This window comes from Tenrec ecaudatus, chromosome 13 (genome assembly GCF_050624435.1).
Source record: "Tenrec ecaudatus isolate mTenEca1 chromosome 13, mTenEca1.hap1, whole genome shotgun sequence".
Taxonomy (NCBI): domain Eukaryota; kingdom Metazoa; phylum Chordata; class Mammalia; order Afrosoricida; family Tenrecidae; genus Tenrec; species Tenrec ecaudatus.
Genome location: NC_134542.1, coordinates 55,392,651 through 55,415,889, shown reverse-complemented (window position 1 = coordinate 55,415,889; position 23,239 = coordinate 55,392,651). Strand labels below are relative to the sequence as shown.

General features: G+C 38.1%; 1 protein-coding gene across 2 annotated transcripts in view; it reads right to left on the bottom strand.

Annotated features, from left to right (window-relative positions):
- The window catches only part of NCKAP1 (NCK associated protein 1), a 93,263-nt gene that overhangs the window by 27,057 nt on the left and 42,967 nt on the right, over positions 1-23,239 (bottom strand). For both annotated transcript variants that reach the window (XM_075530084.1, XM_075530083.1), the window contains exons 13-18: positions 22,511-22,643; positions 17,828-17,909; positions 16,767-16,825; positions 13,665-13,810; positions 11,324-11,456; positions 6,411-6,530 (exon numbers count right to left, since the gene is read on the bottom strand). In XM_075530084.1, coding sequence (XP_075386199.1) covers positions 6,411-6,530; positions 11,324-11,456; positions 13,665-13,810; positions 16,767-16,825; positions 17,828-17,909; positions 22,511-22,643 — 673 coding nt within the window. The remainder of the gene's footprint in view (positions 1-6,410; positions 6,531-11,323; positions 11,457-13,664; positions 13,811-16,766; positions 16,826-17,827; positions 17,910-22,510; positions 22,644-23,239) is intronic.

Genomic DNA, 23,239 nt, shown 5'->3' with positions numbered 1-23,239 from the left:
CGAAGTAAAGTATCCAACATTATGGAAGCAGGCGAAAATGAGCCAGAATGATTATGAGACAGTTGAGAAGGTTTTGGAAAAAACTGAAGGTATTAAATCTGATTTAAAGGATCGCCTAATGGCTCATGCAGTGGCCCTACCTGAGGAAGGCAATTGAGAGGCCAGAAAACTTTAAAACAAAGGGAGCAGATAAGGGCAAAGGAGAACCTAAGCGCAAAGTATCTAGGCTTTCAAAGGTAGAGAAAGGTATTGCAGAAGAAGACTTAAGAGACAAGACTAGCTTTTCCTGTCCTTATAACAGAAAGGCCACCAGATGCAGGCAACCCTCAAGGATATCAGCAAAGACAGTATGGTAACTTCCCCTTTAAAATTCTAAAGGCCATCAAACAGTAATGGGAAGCTAGATTATATATCCCACTACAGAATTCAGTAGCATGGAATAGTATGAAAAATATGAGCTATAAAGGAAACGGATATGAGAAGGGAGATCCGTTGCCCATTAAGGTGACTCCCCAAAATGACCGCCATGGCCTAGGGTATTCAAATTTTTAGCTGGGGCTGCTGTCGTAAAGCCTGCACCCATCAAGCTAACTTGGAAGTCAAATGACCCAATTTGGATAGAACAGTGGTGCCTTAATAATGAGAAGTTGCAGGCACTACACAATCTAGTTCAAGAGCAGCTGAGAGAAGGTCATATAGCAGAGACTCTTAGCCCCTGGAATTCCCCAGTCTTTGTAATTAGACAGAAATCAGGCGAGTGGAGGATGCTCATAGGCTTCAGAGCTGCTAATTCTATTGTATAGCCTATGGGGACTCTGCAGCCAGGCCTCCCTCCACCAAGCATGATTCCTAAAGATTGGAATATGATTGTGATAGGCTTTAAAGATTGTTTTTATGCTATTCAGTTAGATCTGGCTGATCATGAAAGATTTGCTTTCACCATGCCAGCAGTAAACCATAAAGCTTCTAATTAAGGGGTACCATCTTAAAACTCTGGCTCAAGGGATGGTTAACCGTGCAACGATGTGTCAATTCTTCATCGGGGAAAGTGTCAGAGCCTGTCAGAAAACTTTCTCAGAAGCTTATATAATCCACTACATGGATAATATTTTCATAGCTGCACCTAACAATGACATGCTACAACAAGCTTACATGAACATCAGTGAAGCTATCTCTCAGGCAGGATGGGTAACTGCCCCTGATAAGATTCAAACCACCAGTCCTCATACTTATTCAGGAACAGTGGTAGATAGGAGCACAATCAGGCCACAGAAACTTGAGTAGAAAAGATCATCTTAGGACATTAAATGGCTTTCAGAAGCTCCTTGGGGACATTAATTGGGGGAACCAATTTTAGGCATTCCCACAGAAGAGCTCTGACACTTGTTGGATACCCTACGAGGGGACCCACAGCTAAACAGTCTCAGAGAGCTCCTTCCTGAAGCCCGAGACAAGAGGAGTTTGTAGAAGAGCACATCAGTTGAGGAAAGATTTATCGAGATGATCAGAGGAAAAGCACTCACCTTGTTATTTTTCAGACCTCCATTTCCCCCAATGCTACTCTCACCCAAGACAATAAACCTCTCAAGTGGATACATTTGGGAAAAAGCAGGCCCTAGTCATCTGGCCTTACTAGGAGCAAATAGCACAGCGTGGGTATGATCCGGCTGTCCTATTCTGCCTTACATTCCAGCTCAAGTGAGGAACCTTTTAGAACTTGCCACAGACTTCCAAATAGCTTTGGCTGAATTTGGGGGAAAGTTAGATTGTCACTATCCTCCAGGAAAACTTTGGGTTTTTTGAAAGCGAACCCCCTGGATCCTCAGCAAGGTGTTCTCACACAAGCCAATTGAAGGATCCCCCCCCTTACTTCACAGATGGCTCCAGCAATGGCATGGCAGCCTACTGGGGCCTGTCCTCTCAACCCTTTCAAACATGTAACACCTCTGCTCAGAAAACAGATAGTTGCTATCATTTTATTATTTAAAAATGTGAAGCAGCCTATCTACATAATCAGTCACTCTGCCTACACAGTACAAGTCTGTTCTTTTGTTGAAACAGTGAAGTTGAAGGGAGATCCACACTCTGACATTGGCAGATTATTCCTCATTTTACAGAACCAGGTAAGAATACGCTCTCACCCTTTCACAGGACACACAAGAGCACACACACAGTTACTGGAACCAATTTCCCTGGGAAATGCCAATGCAGACATACTTACACAAGAGGCATACACTACTCTCTTTTGATCTCCCACAGGCAGAACATCAAAGGTTACACAATAATGCTGCCAGCCTTAGGGACAGATACCACCTAACACGGGGACAGGCCAGGCAGATTGTCAGAGAATGCCCTCATTACCAACACGCCTCACTTAAGAGAAGGACCTGCCAGGGTAAACCCACGTGGTGACCAATCACATGCAATCTGGCAGTTGGATGTCCCTCACATAGCCTCATTTGGACGCCTAGGAGCTGTGCGTGTTACTATAGACACCTCGGGATGTCTATGGGCATCAGCCATGGCTGGCGAGTCCACAAAATATGTCATCAGCCACTTACTAGCCTGTTTTGCCATTATGGGCACTCCTACACACTTACAGACAGACCACGGCCCTGCGACACTAGCAACAGATTTCACAATTTTTGTCAAGATTGGAATATTAATCACATAAAAGGTATCCCATACAACCCCAAGGCCAAGCCCTCATTGAACGGGCACATGGCACACTAAAAACTCAATTGTCTAAAAAGAAGGGGGAAACGAAAGGTGAGACAGCATACAATAAACTCCAGTTGGCCATATTGACTCTAAATTTCTTCTCACTACCAAAAAATTCTAACCTAACTCGGACAGAGAAGCACTTTTCTACCCCCACAGAGAAAGCTGATGCGGAGAAAATCTGGTGGGAGAAGGACGACGGGGTGTGGAAAGCAGGCTTGCTGGCGACTAGGGGTAGGGGCTATGCTTACATCCTTTCAGATGGCGGAGAAGAGATGGGTCCCTCAGAAGAGTCCGCCCACGGTGTGAGACAAGAAGGACCCACCTAACCACTCTGACCCTGACGCTGTCCCAGTCAGGGATGGCAGCCCCTTCCATAAGTAAGTGACATCGTTGTATCAAACACTCAGCAATTCACCCCAACCCCCAACTGGGGACAAATAAAAGCTCTGAACCAGCAAGCACAAGTAACACTAACTAATGCTGGCAAGCCTATCACCCGTGAGCATGCGCTCCAGGCAATGCTTGCTGTCATGTCAGTCGTCTCTTCTCAGTTAAGTGCTAATCACGCTTACTGGGCTTATGTTCCTCATTCCCCCTCTACTAGAAATCGTGGAGTGGACTCAGGCTAGCCCTGTCATATTTGTAAATGATTCTGTAGACACCAGGGTCTTGGGGAAATGGAATAGCCAGACACCCCAATGAGGAAGGCAAAAATTTTAATTTCACGCTAGGTTTTAAAACTGCATTTATGTGTGGGTGTAAGCCTCAGTTGCTTAGTCGTTAACTCTCGGGCATGGAAGAACTGGCTGGCTTTTAATGAAACCAGCTATGGCTTCTATGATTATGGGTGAAGCATTTGCAAAATATGAAAACTCCATTACTATGGAGGAGGAGATATTATTGGAAACCTGTAAAATTATGAGTTACCAGTATGTCATTGCTGACACTCAAATGGCTCAAATGTCAGGGGCCGCATGGAAAGGTGTTAAGAAATGACACTGTAACTAATATTGATTGGGGTCCCCATGGAAAATTTCTAACTAATTGCTCAGAGGACTCCAACATCACCTCATGTGATTATGTCAGTAATTGTGAGTGGCATAAGATCCCTAATGGCATTGTCACTACCAGGTCAAAGTTGATGGCCTGGCATGGAGAACTTGTCCCTCTCCGCCCAGGTTACTGAAGCCTGAGACAGGGCCTGAACAGTGGGACCTCAGGAAATTACCGCTTGCCACTAAGCCTCTAACAGGATATACAGGAAGTTTTACTGGCACCAGTCAACCTGGCTATACTTATGCTTTCCACAAGAATGAGACTCCATACATAGTCTCATGTGTACAGCTGCCGTATGTGCTTGCTATAAGAAATATCATCATAAATGAAACTGCTCGCAGTGCCACCTGTCATCACTGTAACTTGTTCACTTGTATTAACCATGCTCTGCTTGTAAACCTTTCAAAAGACAGCATCCTCATCCTAAAGAGCAAGCTGGGGGTGCGGATCCCGGTGGAGGTGAAGTGCAGATGGGAGAGCAGTCCAAAATCGTCCTTCGTGATGCAAGTGATGTCAGAGATTCTGAAAAGACCTCGCCCATTCGTGGGAACCTTGATCGCAGCTATCATCGGACTTGTAGCCATTGCCACCACTGCTGCCGTGCTGGGGGAGCGCTACAGGAGTCCATCAAAACGGAACATTTCATGCAAAAGTGGGAAGTAAACTCACATCAGCTCTGGGCCACTCAGGCAAAGTTGGACAATGAACTGGGGGAAAAGTAGGGGAGCTGCAATAAACTGTCCAGTGTTTGAGAGATCAAATCATGGGACTTGCAACATCAATTAATGTTAAAATGTGATCGGTATGTTACTAATTTTTGTATAACCCCTTACCCACATAATAAAACATTGCATGATTGGGATTTAATTTGAAAACATTTGCAAGGGTTTAAGGGAAACATTTCATTGGTTTTTGATCAGCTAAAATAGGATATTTTCTATACATTCAAAGAGAGGCTCAAGGTATCTCCTGGCTCTGATATGATTAAACAATTGGTGAATGGCATGAGAGGGCTGGACCTGCAAGCTTGGGTTCAGAGCATCTCACATAGCTTAAGTTCCAGTCTGTTGTTTACCATCATAATTTTGATGCTCACAGTCTTACGCAGCTTCTATAGGAAGTTAAGTGTTGAAGAGAGACCATGTCACCTCTGTGACACTATTGAATCTTAAATATAACACAGAAGGGGAGTATGACTGGGACTTATTCCCTGACTGGTACAGAACGAATCTGGAAGAACAGTATTCCATGAAAGGAAGACAGCCACTCTGGTAGTTGGAGATATAGTCCAAGTTCATTTTCCTGGAGTAGTCTATCATTTCCACAGTTTCTCCTCTTAAAGCTGTACTGCCTTAAAGTAAGCACATGGTTGATTATATCTCCTTATAGGAGCAGATATTCCTATTTGCTCTATCTCTTCCCGACACGGCATCCAACTCCTCTCATACATTCCCCCCGATAGTAGATGGGCATGGGAAGGCTTGATCCCCTGACTCTGGATTCAAAGTGCTTGTCATATAACCGAGTTTTTGGCTTTGGTACTTTAATATTGTCATCAATTTTGTCTTGACAGCTTTCAATGTATAGAAAATTACAGTGTAGCCCTGTGCGTCTTTTGAATTTTATATATAAAACAAAAGGGGGAATTGTGGGAAACAAAGATTTCTCCCAAGTTGTCTCCCCCAAATATGTTCCAAACTTAATTGCTTGCTACACGTGGCAAATGACTATACACTTGGGAGTTCGGGGGTTATTATCCCTAAGGGTTATCAGCCATCTAGAACAATCAGCCTGTATAGTCTGTCCCACCCTAAGTACGGCCCACTCCCTTCTGAAAAGGATAGTAGATTATTTCCCTGTAGGAGAGCCCAGGGGGGTCAAGCCCACTCAAGGATGACCAAGGTTAGGCTGCCATCATGAATCTAGGGTCGACCCATCTTGTCACATGTATACCTAGTCCCTCCTTTTCCTATCATGTGTACCCCCACTAGTTCATCCCCTTCCTGTTACACTTATGCCCATTGTGTATACCCCTCCTATTACTTGTATTGCCTATTGTACAACGCATTCCTGTAATGTATGTCTTTACCTGTAATGAGGGGCTTGCACACCACCAAAGACATACAGGCCTTGGTTAGCAGTAAATCGCTCTCTCTCTCCTACCCTCTCGTCTTCCATCTGCACGTGGACCACCAAGCGGGGCTGAGGTGAGCATGCTACCGTGAAATGTGTCTGACTTCTTTATTTTACTCTCTCCAATTATTCTCCATGACTTTACTATAATCTTTATATATCTTAACTGGACAATTGTGCTTACTGAACCCGTAATTAGTTTGGCAGAGCATGAGACTCTTAATCTCAAGGTCGTGGGATTCAGCCCCACGTTGGGCGCCATTTGTGGGGCTAGCCAAATTGGACAGTACAGTGTCCAGTAATAGTGACAGTGTTGGGTAAAGGACAAAAAGTATTACTATGTAATGAGAACAATGCTGTTTTATCCAAACAATTCTATAAAATATATCATAATTTGATTTAATGCCCTCTGTAAAAAAGTTTACCTGGTAAGTTCATTTTCTTACTTCCATCCACAATTGCCCTATCGGTATTAAAAGCAACAATTAAATTATTACCTGGTCACTAAGAGTACACTGTTCTGTGCAAATATCAGTGATGAGATTTCGAGCTTGCTTAGCCATTTCGTCCAAGAACATATTACATAATGATAGGCTGCGATCTCCAATGTGATGTCGCTTTAAAGGGAGAAGAATAATAATAATAAGGAAAATTATATTTTAAAAAGTGGTTTAGATGAAAATTGTTAAGTAAACATGAAAAATTAGGCTAAAGTCTTACTCCACAGTAAGGGATAAGGAAAATTACAGAATTCTTTATATCAATTAACTTATTGTATAGTATTTCTACACATTTGATGTAAAATATTTTGTGATCACACAATTACAAAGTATCTTAAAAAACAGTATTTTCCTTAACATGAACAACTATGAATTTAATCTTCAAACTCCAGGGGGAAAAATCTGTATCCAATCTTAAATATTATAGAAAACAGACCATGTTAAAGGATGTTTTTAATCATTGTTGAGGTTTAAATGTTTATGTCCCATTGTTCATATAAATAGCATCCAGTCATGAAAGGATTGCTTCTGTAGAAGTGAATAATTCATGAACTGTGATATGAAGTTAGGCTGCATTGGCCAAATAACCCTCTCTCAACAGGGCTTTACAAAATTAGTACCAGGGTCTATTCAAACACAACATTAATGGAAGATCGTTAGGCCCCAGGAGGATGACCCCTAAGACTCTCTACCATAAATTAACAAGGAGATATTGGAAAGAGCACTAAAGGCAGATTAAAAAGACAAAACAAAACTTAGACCAATAAATGGGTTTTAGGTTTGCACTAAATCCTAACTGCAATTTAGGAGCAATTAGTTCTTACATCATGACCCTCCTCAATACTTGCCCTCAGGAAGGGAACACAGAAGAGATGGCTGCTATTCAAAATGTGGTGAAGAAATTAGATGGTGCCCATCTATCAGATAAAAATAGCATCTGGGGTCTTAAAGGCTTATCCCCCAACAAAGATCCATCTATGTGAGATGTCAACTAAGTCCACATGGAAGAAACAAACCAGTATCAGTCACAGAAGGACCGTAAATCATATAATCCAATGTCAAAGGAGGGAATATATCAGAGTCTAAATTGTGAGAATCTGGTTTGCAGAAGGCTATGGATGGAGTGGGTGATTTTTCTCTATCCATAAGAGAGATTAGAGAAAAAGTTACCAAACAAGAGTGCATTGGAGAGATGACTATAAAGACAAAAAGGACAAACCTAACTCGAATGGTTAAAACTTTGTCAGTTGGTTTCCCCCCTTTAATGCACATCAGGCCTGATTTGGTTGGCAACATTTTCTGTTGGTTCATATTGGGGTTTATCACAGATGTGTTATGTCACTGGGGATCACTCTCTTAAATCTGCTATAGGTTTTTATTTTTCAGTATAAGAAACTCAAGATGGATGAACGTATAGGGGCAGCAAGTAGAATAGGGGTTTCTGGGAAGGCACAGATGGTACAGGGTAAGTGGGGGGATAAAAGGGAATCGATGTCAAAGAGTCCAGGCAGGAAAAGAATGTTTGGAAACGGATTGTGGTAGCAATTGTACAGTACTGCTTGATGTGATTGACTTATAGAATGATATATGTATCAACTCCCAATTAAGATAAATGAAATCTTACATCATTTAAAAATCTGTGTCTAAAATATAAATTTTACACAACAAAAAAATTGTGTGGCATACAAAACAGAAAATAAATAGAAAGGAATTCAAATATTTAAATAAAACTTTTAGAAGAAATCAAGTCTATAAAATAAACTCACAAGGCATTCAAATATCAAAGATTGCTGGGGCTGGCATTACACTTTGTGAATATAATAGAAGAAAATGTATACTTAATTTTTATAAGGTCACATATGTAAATGTACATGCAAACTAAAATCCGTCTCTGTCTAGCTACCAAATTCTAGACCTTTTGAGTTTTGAAGTTTGGTGGGCTTATTTTTTTGTTGTAAATGCTGATGAGTAACATGTATACTCGAGTACAGGCCGACCCGAATATCAGCCGAGGCATCTAATTTTACCACAAAAACTGCATTAAAAATGTGCTGAAAAACTCGGTTTATACATGAGTATATATTGTAATATTTTAAAGATGCATTTGTAATACTTTACAAAGATAAAAAAGGTTTTCCTTTCATTGACCTCTCCTAAGATTACATTGTTATTTCTATGTCGCAGATGTCAAATGCACAAAATATAAAATATGTGAACATGAAAGAATTACTTGTAGTTTTATCATATTTTACATTGTGTTTTTATTTAAAATATCCTTAAAAGTATTAACAAGAAACCAGGTCAAAAGGGATTTGGAGGCCAAAATAATACTGGCCCACTCTACCTTAGGAAAGATTTTAAATGATAACTTCTGAAAGACAAAGCCTATTACTTCCATCTGAAAGAACAGTGAAGTAGGATTGCTTGAAACACATTCTTTACAGATATTAAATGAGCTTACTTAAAATACAAATGTGACGTCATGACTTCCTGTCAACGGTAAGGCTTCTTAATGTATCATTCAAGTCTCCCCATGATTTGCTCTCGGCCTCGAGTTTCAGCTAGCAGATTGTGTGGATGCATATGGACCACTTAATATATTACAGTAACCCAGGCAAAAATTTACTTGGTTTAGATAAAGATGAGAAGATGAGCATGGATATATAAACACAGAAGCACAGACAAAAAATGGTTCCATGGTCAGATGAGTTTGGGAAACAGTATGGGGAGAATCAACAGTTCTATTACAGACATGCTACACTGCACCTAGCTAAAACGATCTAAATTGAGAGATTCAGCAGGAAAAAGGGAGAAGGTTAATTTGTGGGAAAATGTCTGGGCTAGAGAGATGAATTAAGACGACACTGATGTATGTCTATATTTTAAATAATAAAATTAGAACAAAAGGGTGAAACATAGTGAGGGGTGCAGAGAGTGAAAGAATCTCGTGAATTATGTATATTAAGAGTAGAAATGTGTCTTTTTAATCATAGAATTTGGGTGTATCTTTTAAATCATGATTTGCAAGGCAGAAAACAGTAGGCTTTGCTAGGTAAAGAGAAATAATGCCACTCATCAGCAGCATGACTATAGTGTGTAGCAATTCACCAGAGACATTCTTCCTCTGAAAAATAAGGACAAGAAACACTAAAATAACTGTCACAGAGCAGATGATGAGAGATGTTATAATAGTGGTACAAAGTACTGTGACAAATATAATAAGAGATGAACTCTAACATGAGAACTAGGAAAATCTTTTGGGAGTAGGTGAGATTTAAATGTAGTGTTTAGGAAGAGGTAGCAGTTCAACAGGAAGTCCCAGGTAGTATAGACAGTTGAGCCCTGGAGTGCTGGCTGAAAGGTACTGAAGTCTCAACCAGCCCTTTCTCCGGGCATTCTGGAAACAAGCCTGATGATCTGCTCTGGAAGGTCAGTCTTTAAAACACCAGAGTGACTGTGCAGTCCCTATCAATGACAACAGATAGAGCTGCAGGAAAATGAATTTTTATCAATAAGTAACAGTCGTCAAGAGTCCAAAAAATACAGACAACTGTAAATTATGGTGATTTGTGGAGGTGGGCTAGTAAGTAGGGAATGGAAAGATGGGCAGTTACAGATTGTACTGCTGCGAGTTTTACATACCTGGCTGAGACCATTTTTACTTGATTTCAGAAGTAAGAGAGAGCCACCAATGCAGTGGTTTTCAACCTTCCTAATGTCGCAACCCTTTGATCGAGTTTCTCATGTTCTGGTGACGCCCAACCATAAAATTATTGTCGTTGCTAGTTCATAACTGTAATTTTGCTACTGTTATCGACCCCTGTGAAAGGGTCATTTGAGCACCCAAAGAGGTCGCGACCCACAGGTTGAGAACCGCTGCATTCATGGTTCTTTAAAAGAAAAAAGGCACCCAGGTTACATTGTATTTATCTTAAAGAGAAAAATATCTACAGGAGGAAAACCATTTAGGAATACATATAAAGAATATTGAAAATCTGAACTACCATAGTAACAATAGCACTGAAAATCAGAGGATGAATTCAAGAAATGATATCATTAAGAGAATTTGAAGGGCAATTAAATGTGACAGATGATAGTGAGATAAGAGTTAATGGTATACTTTAGTTGTCAACTTTTAAGTCTAAAAAATTCTATAAATCTATTTTATGTGCTGGTAATACCCTTGCAAGCATTAATCCCTAAATCACTCCCTAATGAACTCCCTGTAGGGTAATCTGCTTCTTAGAGAATACAACCCGTAGGCGATTATGACACCTACTTTGTAAAGAGGCTAACAATATTACTGCTCCTGGTACGTTTCTTTTCTACATGTGTAGCAGTTCAAAGGAAAGAGATTCAATATTAAATTACAAAGTAATACATTATTTAATTTTAATATATGTTCTTAGATTATGCTTTTTGTTCTTCAAAGATTAGAGAAGGAACAATAAGAAAATATAACAAAATTTTTTGATAGATACTTAGATTAATAAAAGCTACTTCTAACTTCTGCAGTGACTCAGAAATCATGTATATATGTGTTTATTTTACAAATAACAACCCCTGTGTTTGTGGACTATATCAATACTAAAAAGTTAGTAAAATGCCTTTGTTTCTTTGTTTTCATAGTAATGTAAGAGAATTCAAGACAAATTATTAAAAATATAAATACCATAAACATTAAAACCTGGCCCATTGTTTTAATAACGTTAGCTCCAAATGATCTGTAATACAATATGTTCTTACACACATATATATTTATCTGTCCATATCTAACCATAAAATTACTCAAAAATTTGTTTGATTCCGAATATCAGGAGGGAAACCAACATTAAGGAAATATGTGAATTGCTGGCAGCATGCTCTGCTTAGTGTACTGAATATGAATCATAGGACTAATAGAATATTACCTCTTCTGGACACAGTTCATGTGTGCAACTCATAAAATGAGTGCAAAGTAGTGGAAATGCAATTGAATATCTTGACTGAGAGGGTAGCTCCAAACACTGTTGAAACATCTTCTCAAAAGCACGACTATAAAAACTGTGTTAGGAAACAAAAATTTAGAATCATAATTTTTATAGCTAAAATTTTATGACGATCTTTTATAATTTGATTCAAGGGCATGCTCTGAAGTTACCAAATGATAAACTTTATTCCCTCAAGAAAAGAATGAAAGTTATTTTTAACCCCTACGATGCCTTCCACATAATTATTTCACAATACTAACAGGGTTAACAAATATTTAAAATAAGGAGCAAAATAAGCTTTACATAGTATTAAAGTATTTTAGCATCAATTTCATCAAAACTCACTCACTGAATTGTACAGAAACATTTTTATATACTATAAAAAAGAAAAACATTACCAAGTAAACAATAACATGGTACTGGTTTTTTAAATCAAATCCTGATTTAAAAGCTGTTGAATATGAAAGAGTTGATAAAATAGGTAGGGTATACTTCAGAGCAATAAGAATGAATAGTAGTAAACATCTCTCAGGCAAAGCAAATATGCTGAGAAGATAAGGATACAAATGAACTAAAAATGATGGAAAATTATACATTATTTTCAAGTGTGTTTGGTTCCAAGGAAGGAGAGGGGAATCATAGTTTCTAAAAACACAGTGTAGCAATGATGAAACATACAAATTTCCTCTAGTTCTTGAATGCTTCCTCTCCCCCCCACTATCATGATTCCAATTCTACCTTACATAACTGGCTGGACCGGAAGATGTACAGTGACTGGCACGGACAGGAACTGGAAATACAGGGAATCCAGGACAGGTGAGCCCCTCAGGAACAGTGGTGAGAGTGGCGATATCGGGAAGGTGGAGGGAGGGTGAGGAAGAAACGGGAAACAGATGACAAGGTCTACATGTAACCTCCTCTCTGGAGGACAGAAAGCGGAGAACTGGGTGAGGGAGACGTTGGATGGTGTGAGATATGATAAAATAATAATTATTTATAAATTATCAAGGGTTCAGGGTAAGGGGGGAGAGGGGAAGGAGGGGGAAAATGAGAAGCTGATACCAAGGGCTCAGGTGGAGAGTGGACGGTTTGAGAATGATAGCAACATATATACAAATGTGCTGGACACAAATGATGTATGTACAGATTGTAAAAAGAGTTGTATGAGCCCCTAATAAAATGATTTAAAAAAAAAAAAACAAAATAAAAAACCCACAAATTTCCTTTCTTTTGTAGCTCAAAAGCACCTATCTATGGAATAGGTATTCCATCCTCATCCACGCCCCCACTTTAAGGGCTGTTTTTGAATGACATAATAGCATAGGATTTACAGTCTTATAAAATCCTTGCAAATTTAAAGTATCAAAACCTAAAAAGTGCATTTGCTGATGTTTCATGAGTTCCTTCAAAATACCTTTTACGCCTTCTCTGTGGCTTGATTTGGTTTTGTTTACTGTTAATTAAAGCATACTATCTGTCCCAATCAGTGAGAACTAGGCTATTTTCCAGAATAATAGCAATGAGAAGATTTTCATAATCATCTATAACTACCATGCCTATTCAGAGACTATTGTAGAAGTTCAGAAATGAAAGGATATACTAGGTTATCCCTATCAGCTTCAGTAAAAGAACAAAAAGTCCAAGAAGCAGAAAACAGAGTTGAGAATATGCACCTTTGGAATCATATTACTTGAGTTTGAAGCCTGGTCTCACTGCTTGTTAGTATGATCACACCAGATTCACTTATTTCCTTTAAACATTTAGTAAGTACCTATTCTAATAGACACTAAGAAAGTAAAGACAAGACTATTTTTCCAGATCCACAATATCTGGTTAGGGAGAACACATGTAAATGGTCAAGAACAAGACACAAAATTTACGAACAGAGGCCAAGGAGGACAGCACGGCGAAGGGAGAAGTCACCATATCATCATCATATTAACATTCTAGATAGTTCATTTCCAACATCTGCTTTATCGATCCTGATCCACAACTTTCCCCCTCTCCTTCATCTTGAGGAAAATTTGAAGTGAATTTTTTAAATTTCCTCAAAGAAATGTGAAAAATAAAATCCAAACCAGTAAAGTTGTTCTTAAAAGAATTAAATACAGACATAAAACATCAACTTAGCAAACATCTTTTCTCAGCAACGGTAATAAAAAGCTGCTATTCCTTTTATTTTTCAGTCTATTCCTGAACCACCTTAAAGAATATGCTACAGAAACATATATTTGGCTATTAAAATTTCCAATTTTTTTATTCAAAGGAAATGACAACATACCAAAATATGGAGAGATCTGATGTTTCCACTAGCATTTCCACGAGGGAATCTACCATTTTTGTGTGAAAGATTATTGTATTCATCATCTTTCCGAGTTCTCTGTGATCTGCAAGGCTGAGAGAAGCCTTAGAGACACTCGTGTACGCCTGTTAAGTAAGGGGAAAACATTAGTTTAGGTATAGTTCAATGACTTTAGCTTTTTCACTCTATGGGAGAAAAAATATAAAAAATAAACCAACTGTTTCAGTAAAAGCATTCTTTTAGAAATTATTGCGAAGTATATGCCAATAAAACTGTGATATGAAGTGACCTTAACTTGAAATTCCGATCAAGAGCTTCTTTAAATATATGTAAAATAGAATCAGGTATAAGGGTGGTTAGGGTGGTTCTCCTTGAAGTCTATTCAAGAAAAGTGAAGTTACTAAAATAACAAAAGTAATTAAAAAAATAACCAAAAGGAAATGTTCAATCTAGTTGAAGAAGAAAGAGAGGTCAGATTAATGCAATCACAATAACTTGATTCAATGAGATGTTCAATTACACGGACAGATGGATGCCACACACCAGGCGACACTGTGCCACCCTCATGTTAACAGAAGAAACAATGTGCTGTGGCTAGCACTGCTACCACACTATAGACACCTTTACTAAACAAACGTCAACGTGCAAAGCGATCTCTTCTTGACAAATTCTCCATCTAGATCCATTCTGAAAGCAGCCTTTCCACTTTTCTAACCCTTTCCTACAGAATTCTACATTCTTCAAATTATACCACAGCAAAAAACCAGTTAGGGTAGCCTCAAAACTGACTCTAATTGTGTTCCTTTTAAATGGTTTTTGAGTTTGGGGAACCAAAAGGTACCAAAAGGGCCAAGACTCGTGCTGTAGATGGGTTAAGGTTTCCCATGAAAGTCTTATACGATGGCCCTTACTATCCTTACAGAATGAAAAGGTCCACTGTCATAATGGGGAAAAATTCCTTGACACCACTTTCCTGGACTGTTCTTTACCAATGCAGCTTTCGATTTTCTTAAAATATCTTCCCAAAACATCCCATGACTGTCTTGTGTTCTTTAAGAAAATCTATCAAGATTACCCCTTTGGAATGTCCAAATACCGTCACACTACAGCTTTCTGAGCTGAGCGTCTTAGCCTTGAATTTCACTAACACAGCAGATTCTCACAAAGCCACCTTAACAAGACTAAGGTAAGTGGATTACTGAGAGGCTTATCTGTGGCTATCTATGGATTGCAGGCATGTCTAAACATGCTTTAATTTGGAATAAACCTTATGTGTGTACTAATTGGAAACTAGAAGCAACACTTTCCTCACTTGCTCTGGTACATGGGACCTGTCCTTTCTAACAGAAGCAAGGCTTTCTGCTCCGATAAAGAGTTACAGTCTTTGAAACTCACCGGGGGAGTTCTACCCTGGTCAATAGGATCACTGAGTTGGAATCAATTAGATGGCAGTGTTTTCTTTTAAGTTTCCGCTTTCTACACAATTTTTTTCTCCATTAGATGTACTTTATTGCCTCAAAGTATCACAAACATTTGGTCTGTAGCTGGACATCTTAGATCTTAAATCATCAGCCTATAGAACTATTCCTTTTTCAGAAATATAGATACCATCCAAATTTTCAGATATCTTTGTTTTTAACTGCCATTGCTTGCTGAATTTTAAGCAGCTGAATTTGATACAAGTTTTTGTTTTCTTCGAGAATTAACTCTTGTTTCTGTGCCTGGACCAAACAGCACCTGTCCTTAGGTGAACTCTAGTATGTACTTTTCACCCCAAAAGTTGTGGATTTCAACAAGAGACCCACTCTCCACAATAATGACACTGATATCCCCATCTTATATCAGAAACCCTTGGTCATGTACTGCACTTGACTAGTGTGGACTATAGCCAATAACTTTCTATTTCCCTACTATACGTCAATGTGAAGCCTCTGCTTTTTCTCTCCAAGGAGATGGAGTTCTATGTTGATCTAGCTGTTTGCAACCCCTCCACAGGGTTCCTCTGGGGCCCTTCATAAGAACTGTGCATCCCTCCAGGGAGATGTGGACATTTTCTGCTATGTATGTCAAAGGTTGGTTGCAGAGAATGGTCTTTAGTAGATGTAGAGGGGAAAAAAATCTACACATTAAGTAAATTCTTTTTAAAAAGTTAAATTCAGAAATAGGAATAGTGACAAAATGAACCCATCTGATTTAAACAACTAATTTTCAAAGTCTGTCAACAATTGAAGCAAATAGGACTAAAAAAAAGAATAGGTCTAAATAAAAAACATAAATATCTCAAAAAAGACAAGAGAAGAGAGTAGATAAAAGAGTCTCTGAAGATGTTTAAAGGTCTAACTCCATTAGGGAAGGGAATCTCTTAAAAAACTGTGGAGCAGTGGTTCTCAACCTTCCTAATGCTGCGACCCTTTAATACACTTCCTCATGTTGTGGTGACCCCCAAACCATAAAATTATTTTTGTTGCTACTTCACAACTAATTTTGCTACTGTTATGAATCGGGTGAACCCTGTGAAAGGATTGTTCGACAACCCCCACTCCCCAAGTGGGTCACGACCCACAGGTTGAGAGCCACTGCTGTAAAGGAAGGGAGCATGAAAAAGAAAGGATTATTTTCCCCATAAGACTAGAAACAGATGAAAGTGACTAAAAAAAGGGATGACCGTAGGATCAAAATTGAATGGGATCCAGTAATGTACAGAAGAACTTGCCAAAATTCTCCCACCATCTACATGCTCTTTGACATCTTCATAATCTCCTAGGTTCTGGATATTGCCTTCTACTACATACTGTCAACCTCTCTTCCTGGTCAAGATTTCTCCAACAGAGTTGGATGTCCCATTTTCCTCTTTCTTCATACACCTTGCTTGCTCTTTTGTTCCTAAACAAATATGAGTCTCTATGTAGGAGAACGGGGTTCTGCTGGTAAAGGGTAAAGGGTTTGGCTGCTAACCAAAAGGTCAACAGTTCACATACCAGCAACTAACTCTACAGAAGAAAAACATGGCAGCCTGTTTCATTCAAGATTACAGAGTAGGACATTTTACAGAGACAATGAAAATCAGTAAATTATCCTTACCTGTAACCTAAACCAGTCCAGTCTCATCCCTCTGAAATCAAATACTTCCCCATCTTCAACTGAATTATAAAAAGATTAAATTAAATTAATGTTTTCACAAATCTATAATCACATTTTAAAAATTAAGAGCTAAGAATGATTAACAATTATTCTCAAATCCTATATTTTAATTGTATGAAAATAAGTATAACATTAAACTCTCCCATTTTCCATGTTTACATGTTAATGTGAAAGAGCCAGAGAACTCCAGATATCCTATGATTGTATAGATACTTTATATAGAATACTGAAATTCAAAAATATATCCCCTTATAAGCCAAGTATCTATGAGGCAACTTCACAGTGATTCTAGTGTTAAATTTATTAAACTAAATACTCAAAAATTTGGAAGTTTCCAATACCACATATGTAAAGACATTAAAAAGTAGCTTATCCATCTACTGCAAGAGTGCTCAAAGAGTGGAGAGACAGTCTAGCTAGTGTACAACACCAATTTTTGAGACTGATGGAATCGAACTCAAACTGCTGTTCTACTAATTTATATAGGTGTTAAAGTTCAAATTATTTAACGCCTCAAACTTTGAGTATCCAAATGTGTAAACTAAAAGCAGTAATCGTGGTTTAAAGAACAGAAACGGAATACACAGAATAGTACATTATAAAAGTACCTGACACAGACTAAACATTGTATAAAAAGTATCCATTACTGTTACTTTTACAGGTAAGTTTGAACCGAAAATCCACTTTGTAACACTATGTAGTATCTTATTTTGTTTTGTTGCCTAATTACTTTTTCTTACAACATCCCACTGCAATTCTTATGATTTTTATAACATTATAGAGTCCCACTTTCCACTGAAACTTTTGTTTCCAGAAGTACCAAGTGAACACAAAGAGAAAGGGATTAATTATATTGAAATTTGAGCTATTAGGCAAAATTAACTGTTAACTTCTCTCCTTAGTAATGAAGCATGAAAAGCTAAGTAGGAAATGTACTTTTATTTGAAAAGACTACCTTGTTTTACACTTAGGGAAGTCATAGTGTTAACAAAAGAGGATACCTTGTTTTACACTTAGGGAAGTCATAGTGTTAACAAAAGAGGACATAATAATCGATTCATCTTCAGGGCAAACAGAAAGATTCTGAAAAAGAAACAAAAAGTTGTATTAGAAATAGTTACTTGAGAATCAATCCATAAAGATCCTTCAATTTATAAATGGATAAACTGTGGCATATGCCACATTATTGAATATTTTTAGCAATAAAATGCAATGGGAAATCATTTAATACAATAACATGCTTATGTGTTACTGAAACATCAGGCAAAAGTAAAAAACAAAAACCAGTAAGAAACGTGATTCCATTAATATAAAATCTTAAAGTGCAAAACTACAGTGATAGAAAAAGATCAATGGTCGTGGGGGACAAAGGAAAGAATCAACTTTTTTTTTCTTTAGACATAAAAAAAAATCATTTTATTGGGGGCTTGTACAACTTTTATCAAAACCCATACATACATTCATTGTTTCAAGCATATTTATACATTTGTTGCCATCATCATTCTCAAAACATTTTTTTCCCCTTGAGCCCTTGGTATCAACTTATTTTTCCCCCTCCCTCCCTCCCTCCCTCCCTCATGAACCCTTAATGATTTATAAATTATCTTTTTATGTTTTACACTGACCGATGTCTCTCCCTTCACCCATTTTTCTGTTTTCCACCCCCCTGGAAGCGGGTTATATGTACATCATTGTGATTGGTTCCCCCTTTCTACCCATATCTTCCTCTTCCCCTCCTGGTATTGCTACTACCATTATTGGTCCTGAAGGGTTTATCAGTGCTGGATTCCCTGTTTCCAGCTCTGTGTACATGCTCTGGTCTAGCCAAATTTGTAAGATGGAATTGGGGTCATGATAGTGCGGGGGTTGGTGGGGGAGGCGGGGAGGAACCATTAAAGAACTAGAGGAGAGTCGTATGTTTCATCGGTGCTATACTGCACCCTGACTGGCTCGTCTCTTCTGATGACCCTTCTGTAAGGGGATGTCCGATTGTCTACAGATGGGCTTTGGGTCTCTACTCCATACCCCCCTCATTCACATTGATAGGATTTTTTTGGTCCGGGTTTTTGATGCCTGATACTTGATCCCATCAATACCTCATGATCACACAGGCTGGTGTGCTTCTTCCATATGGACTTTGTTGCTTCTCAGCTAGATGGCTGCTTGCTTATCTTCAAGCCTTAAGACCCCAGATGCTCTATCTTTTGACAGCCGGGGACCATCAGCTTTCTTCATATTTGCTTATGTACCCCGTTTGTCATCAACGATCATGTTGGGAAGGTGAGCATCACGGAATGCCAGTTTATTAGAACCAAGTGTTCACTAAAGTAGAGGTCCAATATCTGTCTGCTACCATAATACTTAACATATAAATAGATGGACATAGATCTATTTCCCTATCATTATATATAAATATATTTACATAATTGCACCTTTATTTAGACCTCTATAAATGTCCTTTGCCTCCTAGCTCTTTCCTCTATTTCCTTTTACTTTCCTTTTGTCCCACTATCATGTTTGGCCTTCATTCAGGTTTCAGTAATTCCTCTCGGCTACATTGCTTTAAATCAAGCCCCACCAGACAACCTACACCCTCCTCACCATTGATTTTTAGATCACCTGTTGTTCCCTTGTAGGAATCAACTTTTATGGTATAAAATCCCCAAACCAAACACACTGCCTCCAAGTCAAAATCCACTTGTACACAAGGAACTGTTTAAGAGTAGAAAAGTTCTGCACCTTGACCATAGTGGTAATGACACAAATGCATACAGTTGCCAAAATTCAGCCTAAACACAGAATGTATGCATTATAAACTGCATCACAGCTATTACTAATGTTTAAAATGGATGCTTACATCACTAACAGAAAAAACTGGATTTTCAAAACATTAGGACATGATTAGTTTTAGTTCTAAATATTTCAGTTCTAGTGAATGATTAAAATAGCACATGGTACTTTGTAAAGGAAGACAGTGGTTCAGGAGCCTCGGCATTAGTTAAGACTTGACTTCAAGTACTGGTTGTGTTACTTAATGCATTGTGCAATACAAAGTTCCAAAAAGTCTGCTTTTCTCCCCAATGAATAATGATAACACTACTTGTTAATTTTAAAATAAGAAACTATCAATGAATGCTAGCAATTGTTAACAGTATTATGGCCATATTTGTTATTAGTACTTACTACAACTCCAAATTTGAAAACATTAAAATTTCAGTATTATTCAATTATTTTGAGACTGAACAAACTTTAACACTAAAATTGATATGATATATTTGTTGCTGGATGCTGTAAAGTTTATTTTTGATTCATAACAGCATTTTCTTCCCCATCGTTGTCTTGACTGTCATCTTGGCAGAAGCAGATTGTTAGATCTTTCCCCCATGGATACTGACTGGGTTCAAACCACCAACCTTTCAGCTCTGAAGTGACCACCACCAGAGTTCTTTAGTAAATATCAACATAGTTTCAAAGTTTCGTGGAGCCAGAAATTTTGGTTACTTTTCAGTTGTGTACTGTCATGAATAAATAAAAAGGCTTGACTCTAGTTTATATGAGAAATAATTATTCACATAAAATTACAAGGTAACATAAAATTGGGTTTACTCTTCCAATTTTATGGTAATTCTAAAAAAGGAAGCATTCGAGCTCCATCTAGTGGATAAAAGAGAAAATAAACTAGTTTAGAATGGTGACTTGCAGATGGTTCCAACACACAGCAACACTATGTAAAACTGAACAAAACACAACCCAGTCCTGTTCTACCCTCACAATGATTATGTTTGAGTCCACTGTTATGACGACTGTGTTAAGCCATCTCATCAAGGGACTTACTGTTTATCACTGCCCTTTAATTTTACCAAATATGATGTCTTTATCCAGAGACTAGTCTCTCCTGATAACATATCTAAAGCATGTTGTCCTTGTTTCTAAAAACCTTCCAAAAAAAAAAAATGACCCTTCTTGGTGTACTTCTTCCAAGACAGCTTTGTTTGTTCTTCTGGCCCATGGCACTTTCAATATTCCTCACCAGCACCGTAAGTCAATGCATTGCCCTCATGGCAAAACCAGTCCCCCATCTGCCTCAATTCAGGCCTTCTTTGTCACAATTACACAATCTTTTCATAACCTCTAAATAGAAAGCTTGATTCACAGTTTGACCTAGTCGAACAAAGTCCAATGCACTATGAAGTGACATTTGTGTCCATTTGGGAAGTTGACAGACATCCAGATGCAGTTTGTCATCTACCAAAATTTCACCATTTTTGAAATGAGAAAACCATACATACACTTGAGTTTTTCCATAGCGCTGTCCTTGTAAGCTGTGTTCAACATCACAACAGTTTCTGTGGCTTTTTCCCTGAGCGGGAAACACAATTTCACTGCCACCTGTCGTTCTCTTAAAGTGGTCATCACAAAAAATGAGTTTCCAGCAAAACTGCTGTTACAACAAAATTCACTGTGGCCAATGAGAACCTTCCCAGGTGAGGCCATTGGGTGCGCGAACGCAGAACGAGTTGCTGGATGCTCGTCTAGCAGGGGAAAGGCGTACTACAAAAGCTTCATTCTGCCCAGTGCAATTCCGGGTGTTTTGTACCCCCTTGTATACAACGCACAGTAAATAGTTGCATGAACAAGGGTTTTCTTACCTGTACTTTTAGGTAGGCTTAAAAAAAATGAGGGTTTTAATTTTAGTAATTTCTCTGGAAAACCATTAGCTTTAGAGTAGTCTTTAAAAGAGAGAATTTTTACTGTTCTTCCTTAATATGCCTAAAGCAAAAAATGGTTACGTGCTTGCTCTACTCTTAGTCAAAAGGGTGGTGATAAGAACACATCTCAGAAATGCACTGAGAAAAATGCCCTGGCTATCTGCTCCCTAAAGCCCACAACTTTGGGAATTATTCAGGGAAGTTTCACTCTACACGCATGGAGCTGTCAGGAGTCAGAATGGACTTGAAAGCAAGAAGGACACAAGCAGTTTTAGACATCAGTAATTTCATGAAATGAAGCAAAATAAAATGCTATTTTCCTAAAAAATCATTCAAGATGAAAATTAAATGGTAGGAAAAATCAGGCTAAGATTAAAAATCAATATAGGAAAATCCAAAAGGAAAAGGAAGTCTGGACATTTAAATCAGGACATCTAGGTTAATATTTACTAATCACTCCACCTTGCAAAAGTATTTATTTTTTGCTTTTCCTCTTTAAATAATTAATTATATTTTCTCTATCACTTCTTCTACATTTCCAAAGCAGCTGTACAACTTCAAGCATTCATCCACTCTCGATTAGCCTACTGCGGGTCAGCTTCCGCTCCTCGTCCTCGCCATTCCACTGTCCACGCTGAGCAAGAGTGATCTTTCTGAGTAGCAAATGTGATTAATGTGCTCTCCTCTTTCACAAGGCTGTCATTTGAATTGAGGACACCCCCTCCCAAGGATAATGAATCGCTCTCTTCATTACGTGTACTCTGAGCTTTGCCCACACGTTTCATAATGCTTACCACACTGAACTACAACAAACTGTTTCTTCTCTACACAATGATCTCCTTGAGAAGCTATGACCATGATTTATTTACATTTGTAACTCTACCACTTAGCAAATGATGAGATTTCATACGTGCTTGTTTAGCAAACGTATCGGTTACTAGAAGGAAGAAAAGAACAAAGGGAGATGGCTTTTACCTGCACAAGTTCATTCAGGACAACAGCATCAAAGCCAGAAAGGTACTGGACGTAGTACCTCTGCATCACAGGTCCGTATTTCCTTACATGTGCTCTGAGCTCCTCCATGTAAAATATTAATTCAGCAATGTGCCTTGTTAACAATTTTTAAAAGAATTCAAAGAATAAAGTCAGTGTTAGAACAGAAAATAGGAAACATTCTTGATATCACTACTAAGCATTTTTCTTAGAATCACTAAGTATGTTTTTATTACCTGGTACTTTGTTTTTATATGTCATATGAATAAAGAAATTATGGGAAGCACAAAACAAATAAGTAAGAGGTAAAAGGAAATTTCAAGATAAAAATAAAATTAGGACATCTCATAAACACATTAAAAAATTACAAACGTAAGTACTAAAAATAAATACAATTTTTCTGTATACTCATTTCTCTGCTTCAATTCCCTAACTCTTATTTAGGGAATGAGGACCCAAATGAGAGAATGACATTTCAAATGACACACTGGGTTGCATCTCTACTTTAGTATGAATTCTTATTTAATGTTTTGTGTAGTGAGTCATTCTGAAAAACTAATTTCATAGGAAAGACTGTGGAGTATAGTCAAAGGAAATAATCATGTCACCAACTAGGTTACAGGGGGGAAATGACAAGTCTCTATTTTAAGCTAAAGTTCACTTTGCACTCTAAAAACATACTATAAATATATAAATATTTCAATTAAACCA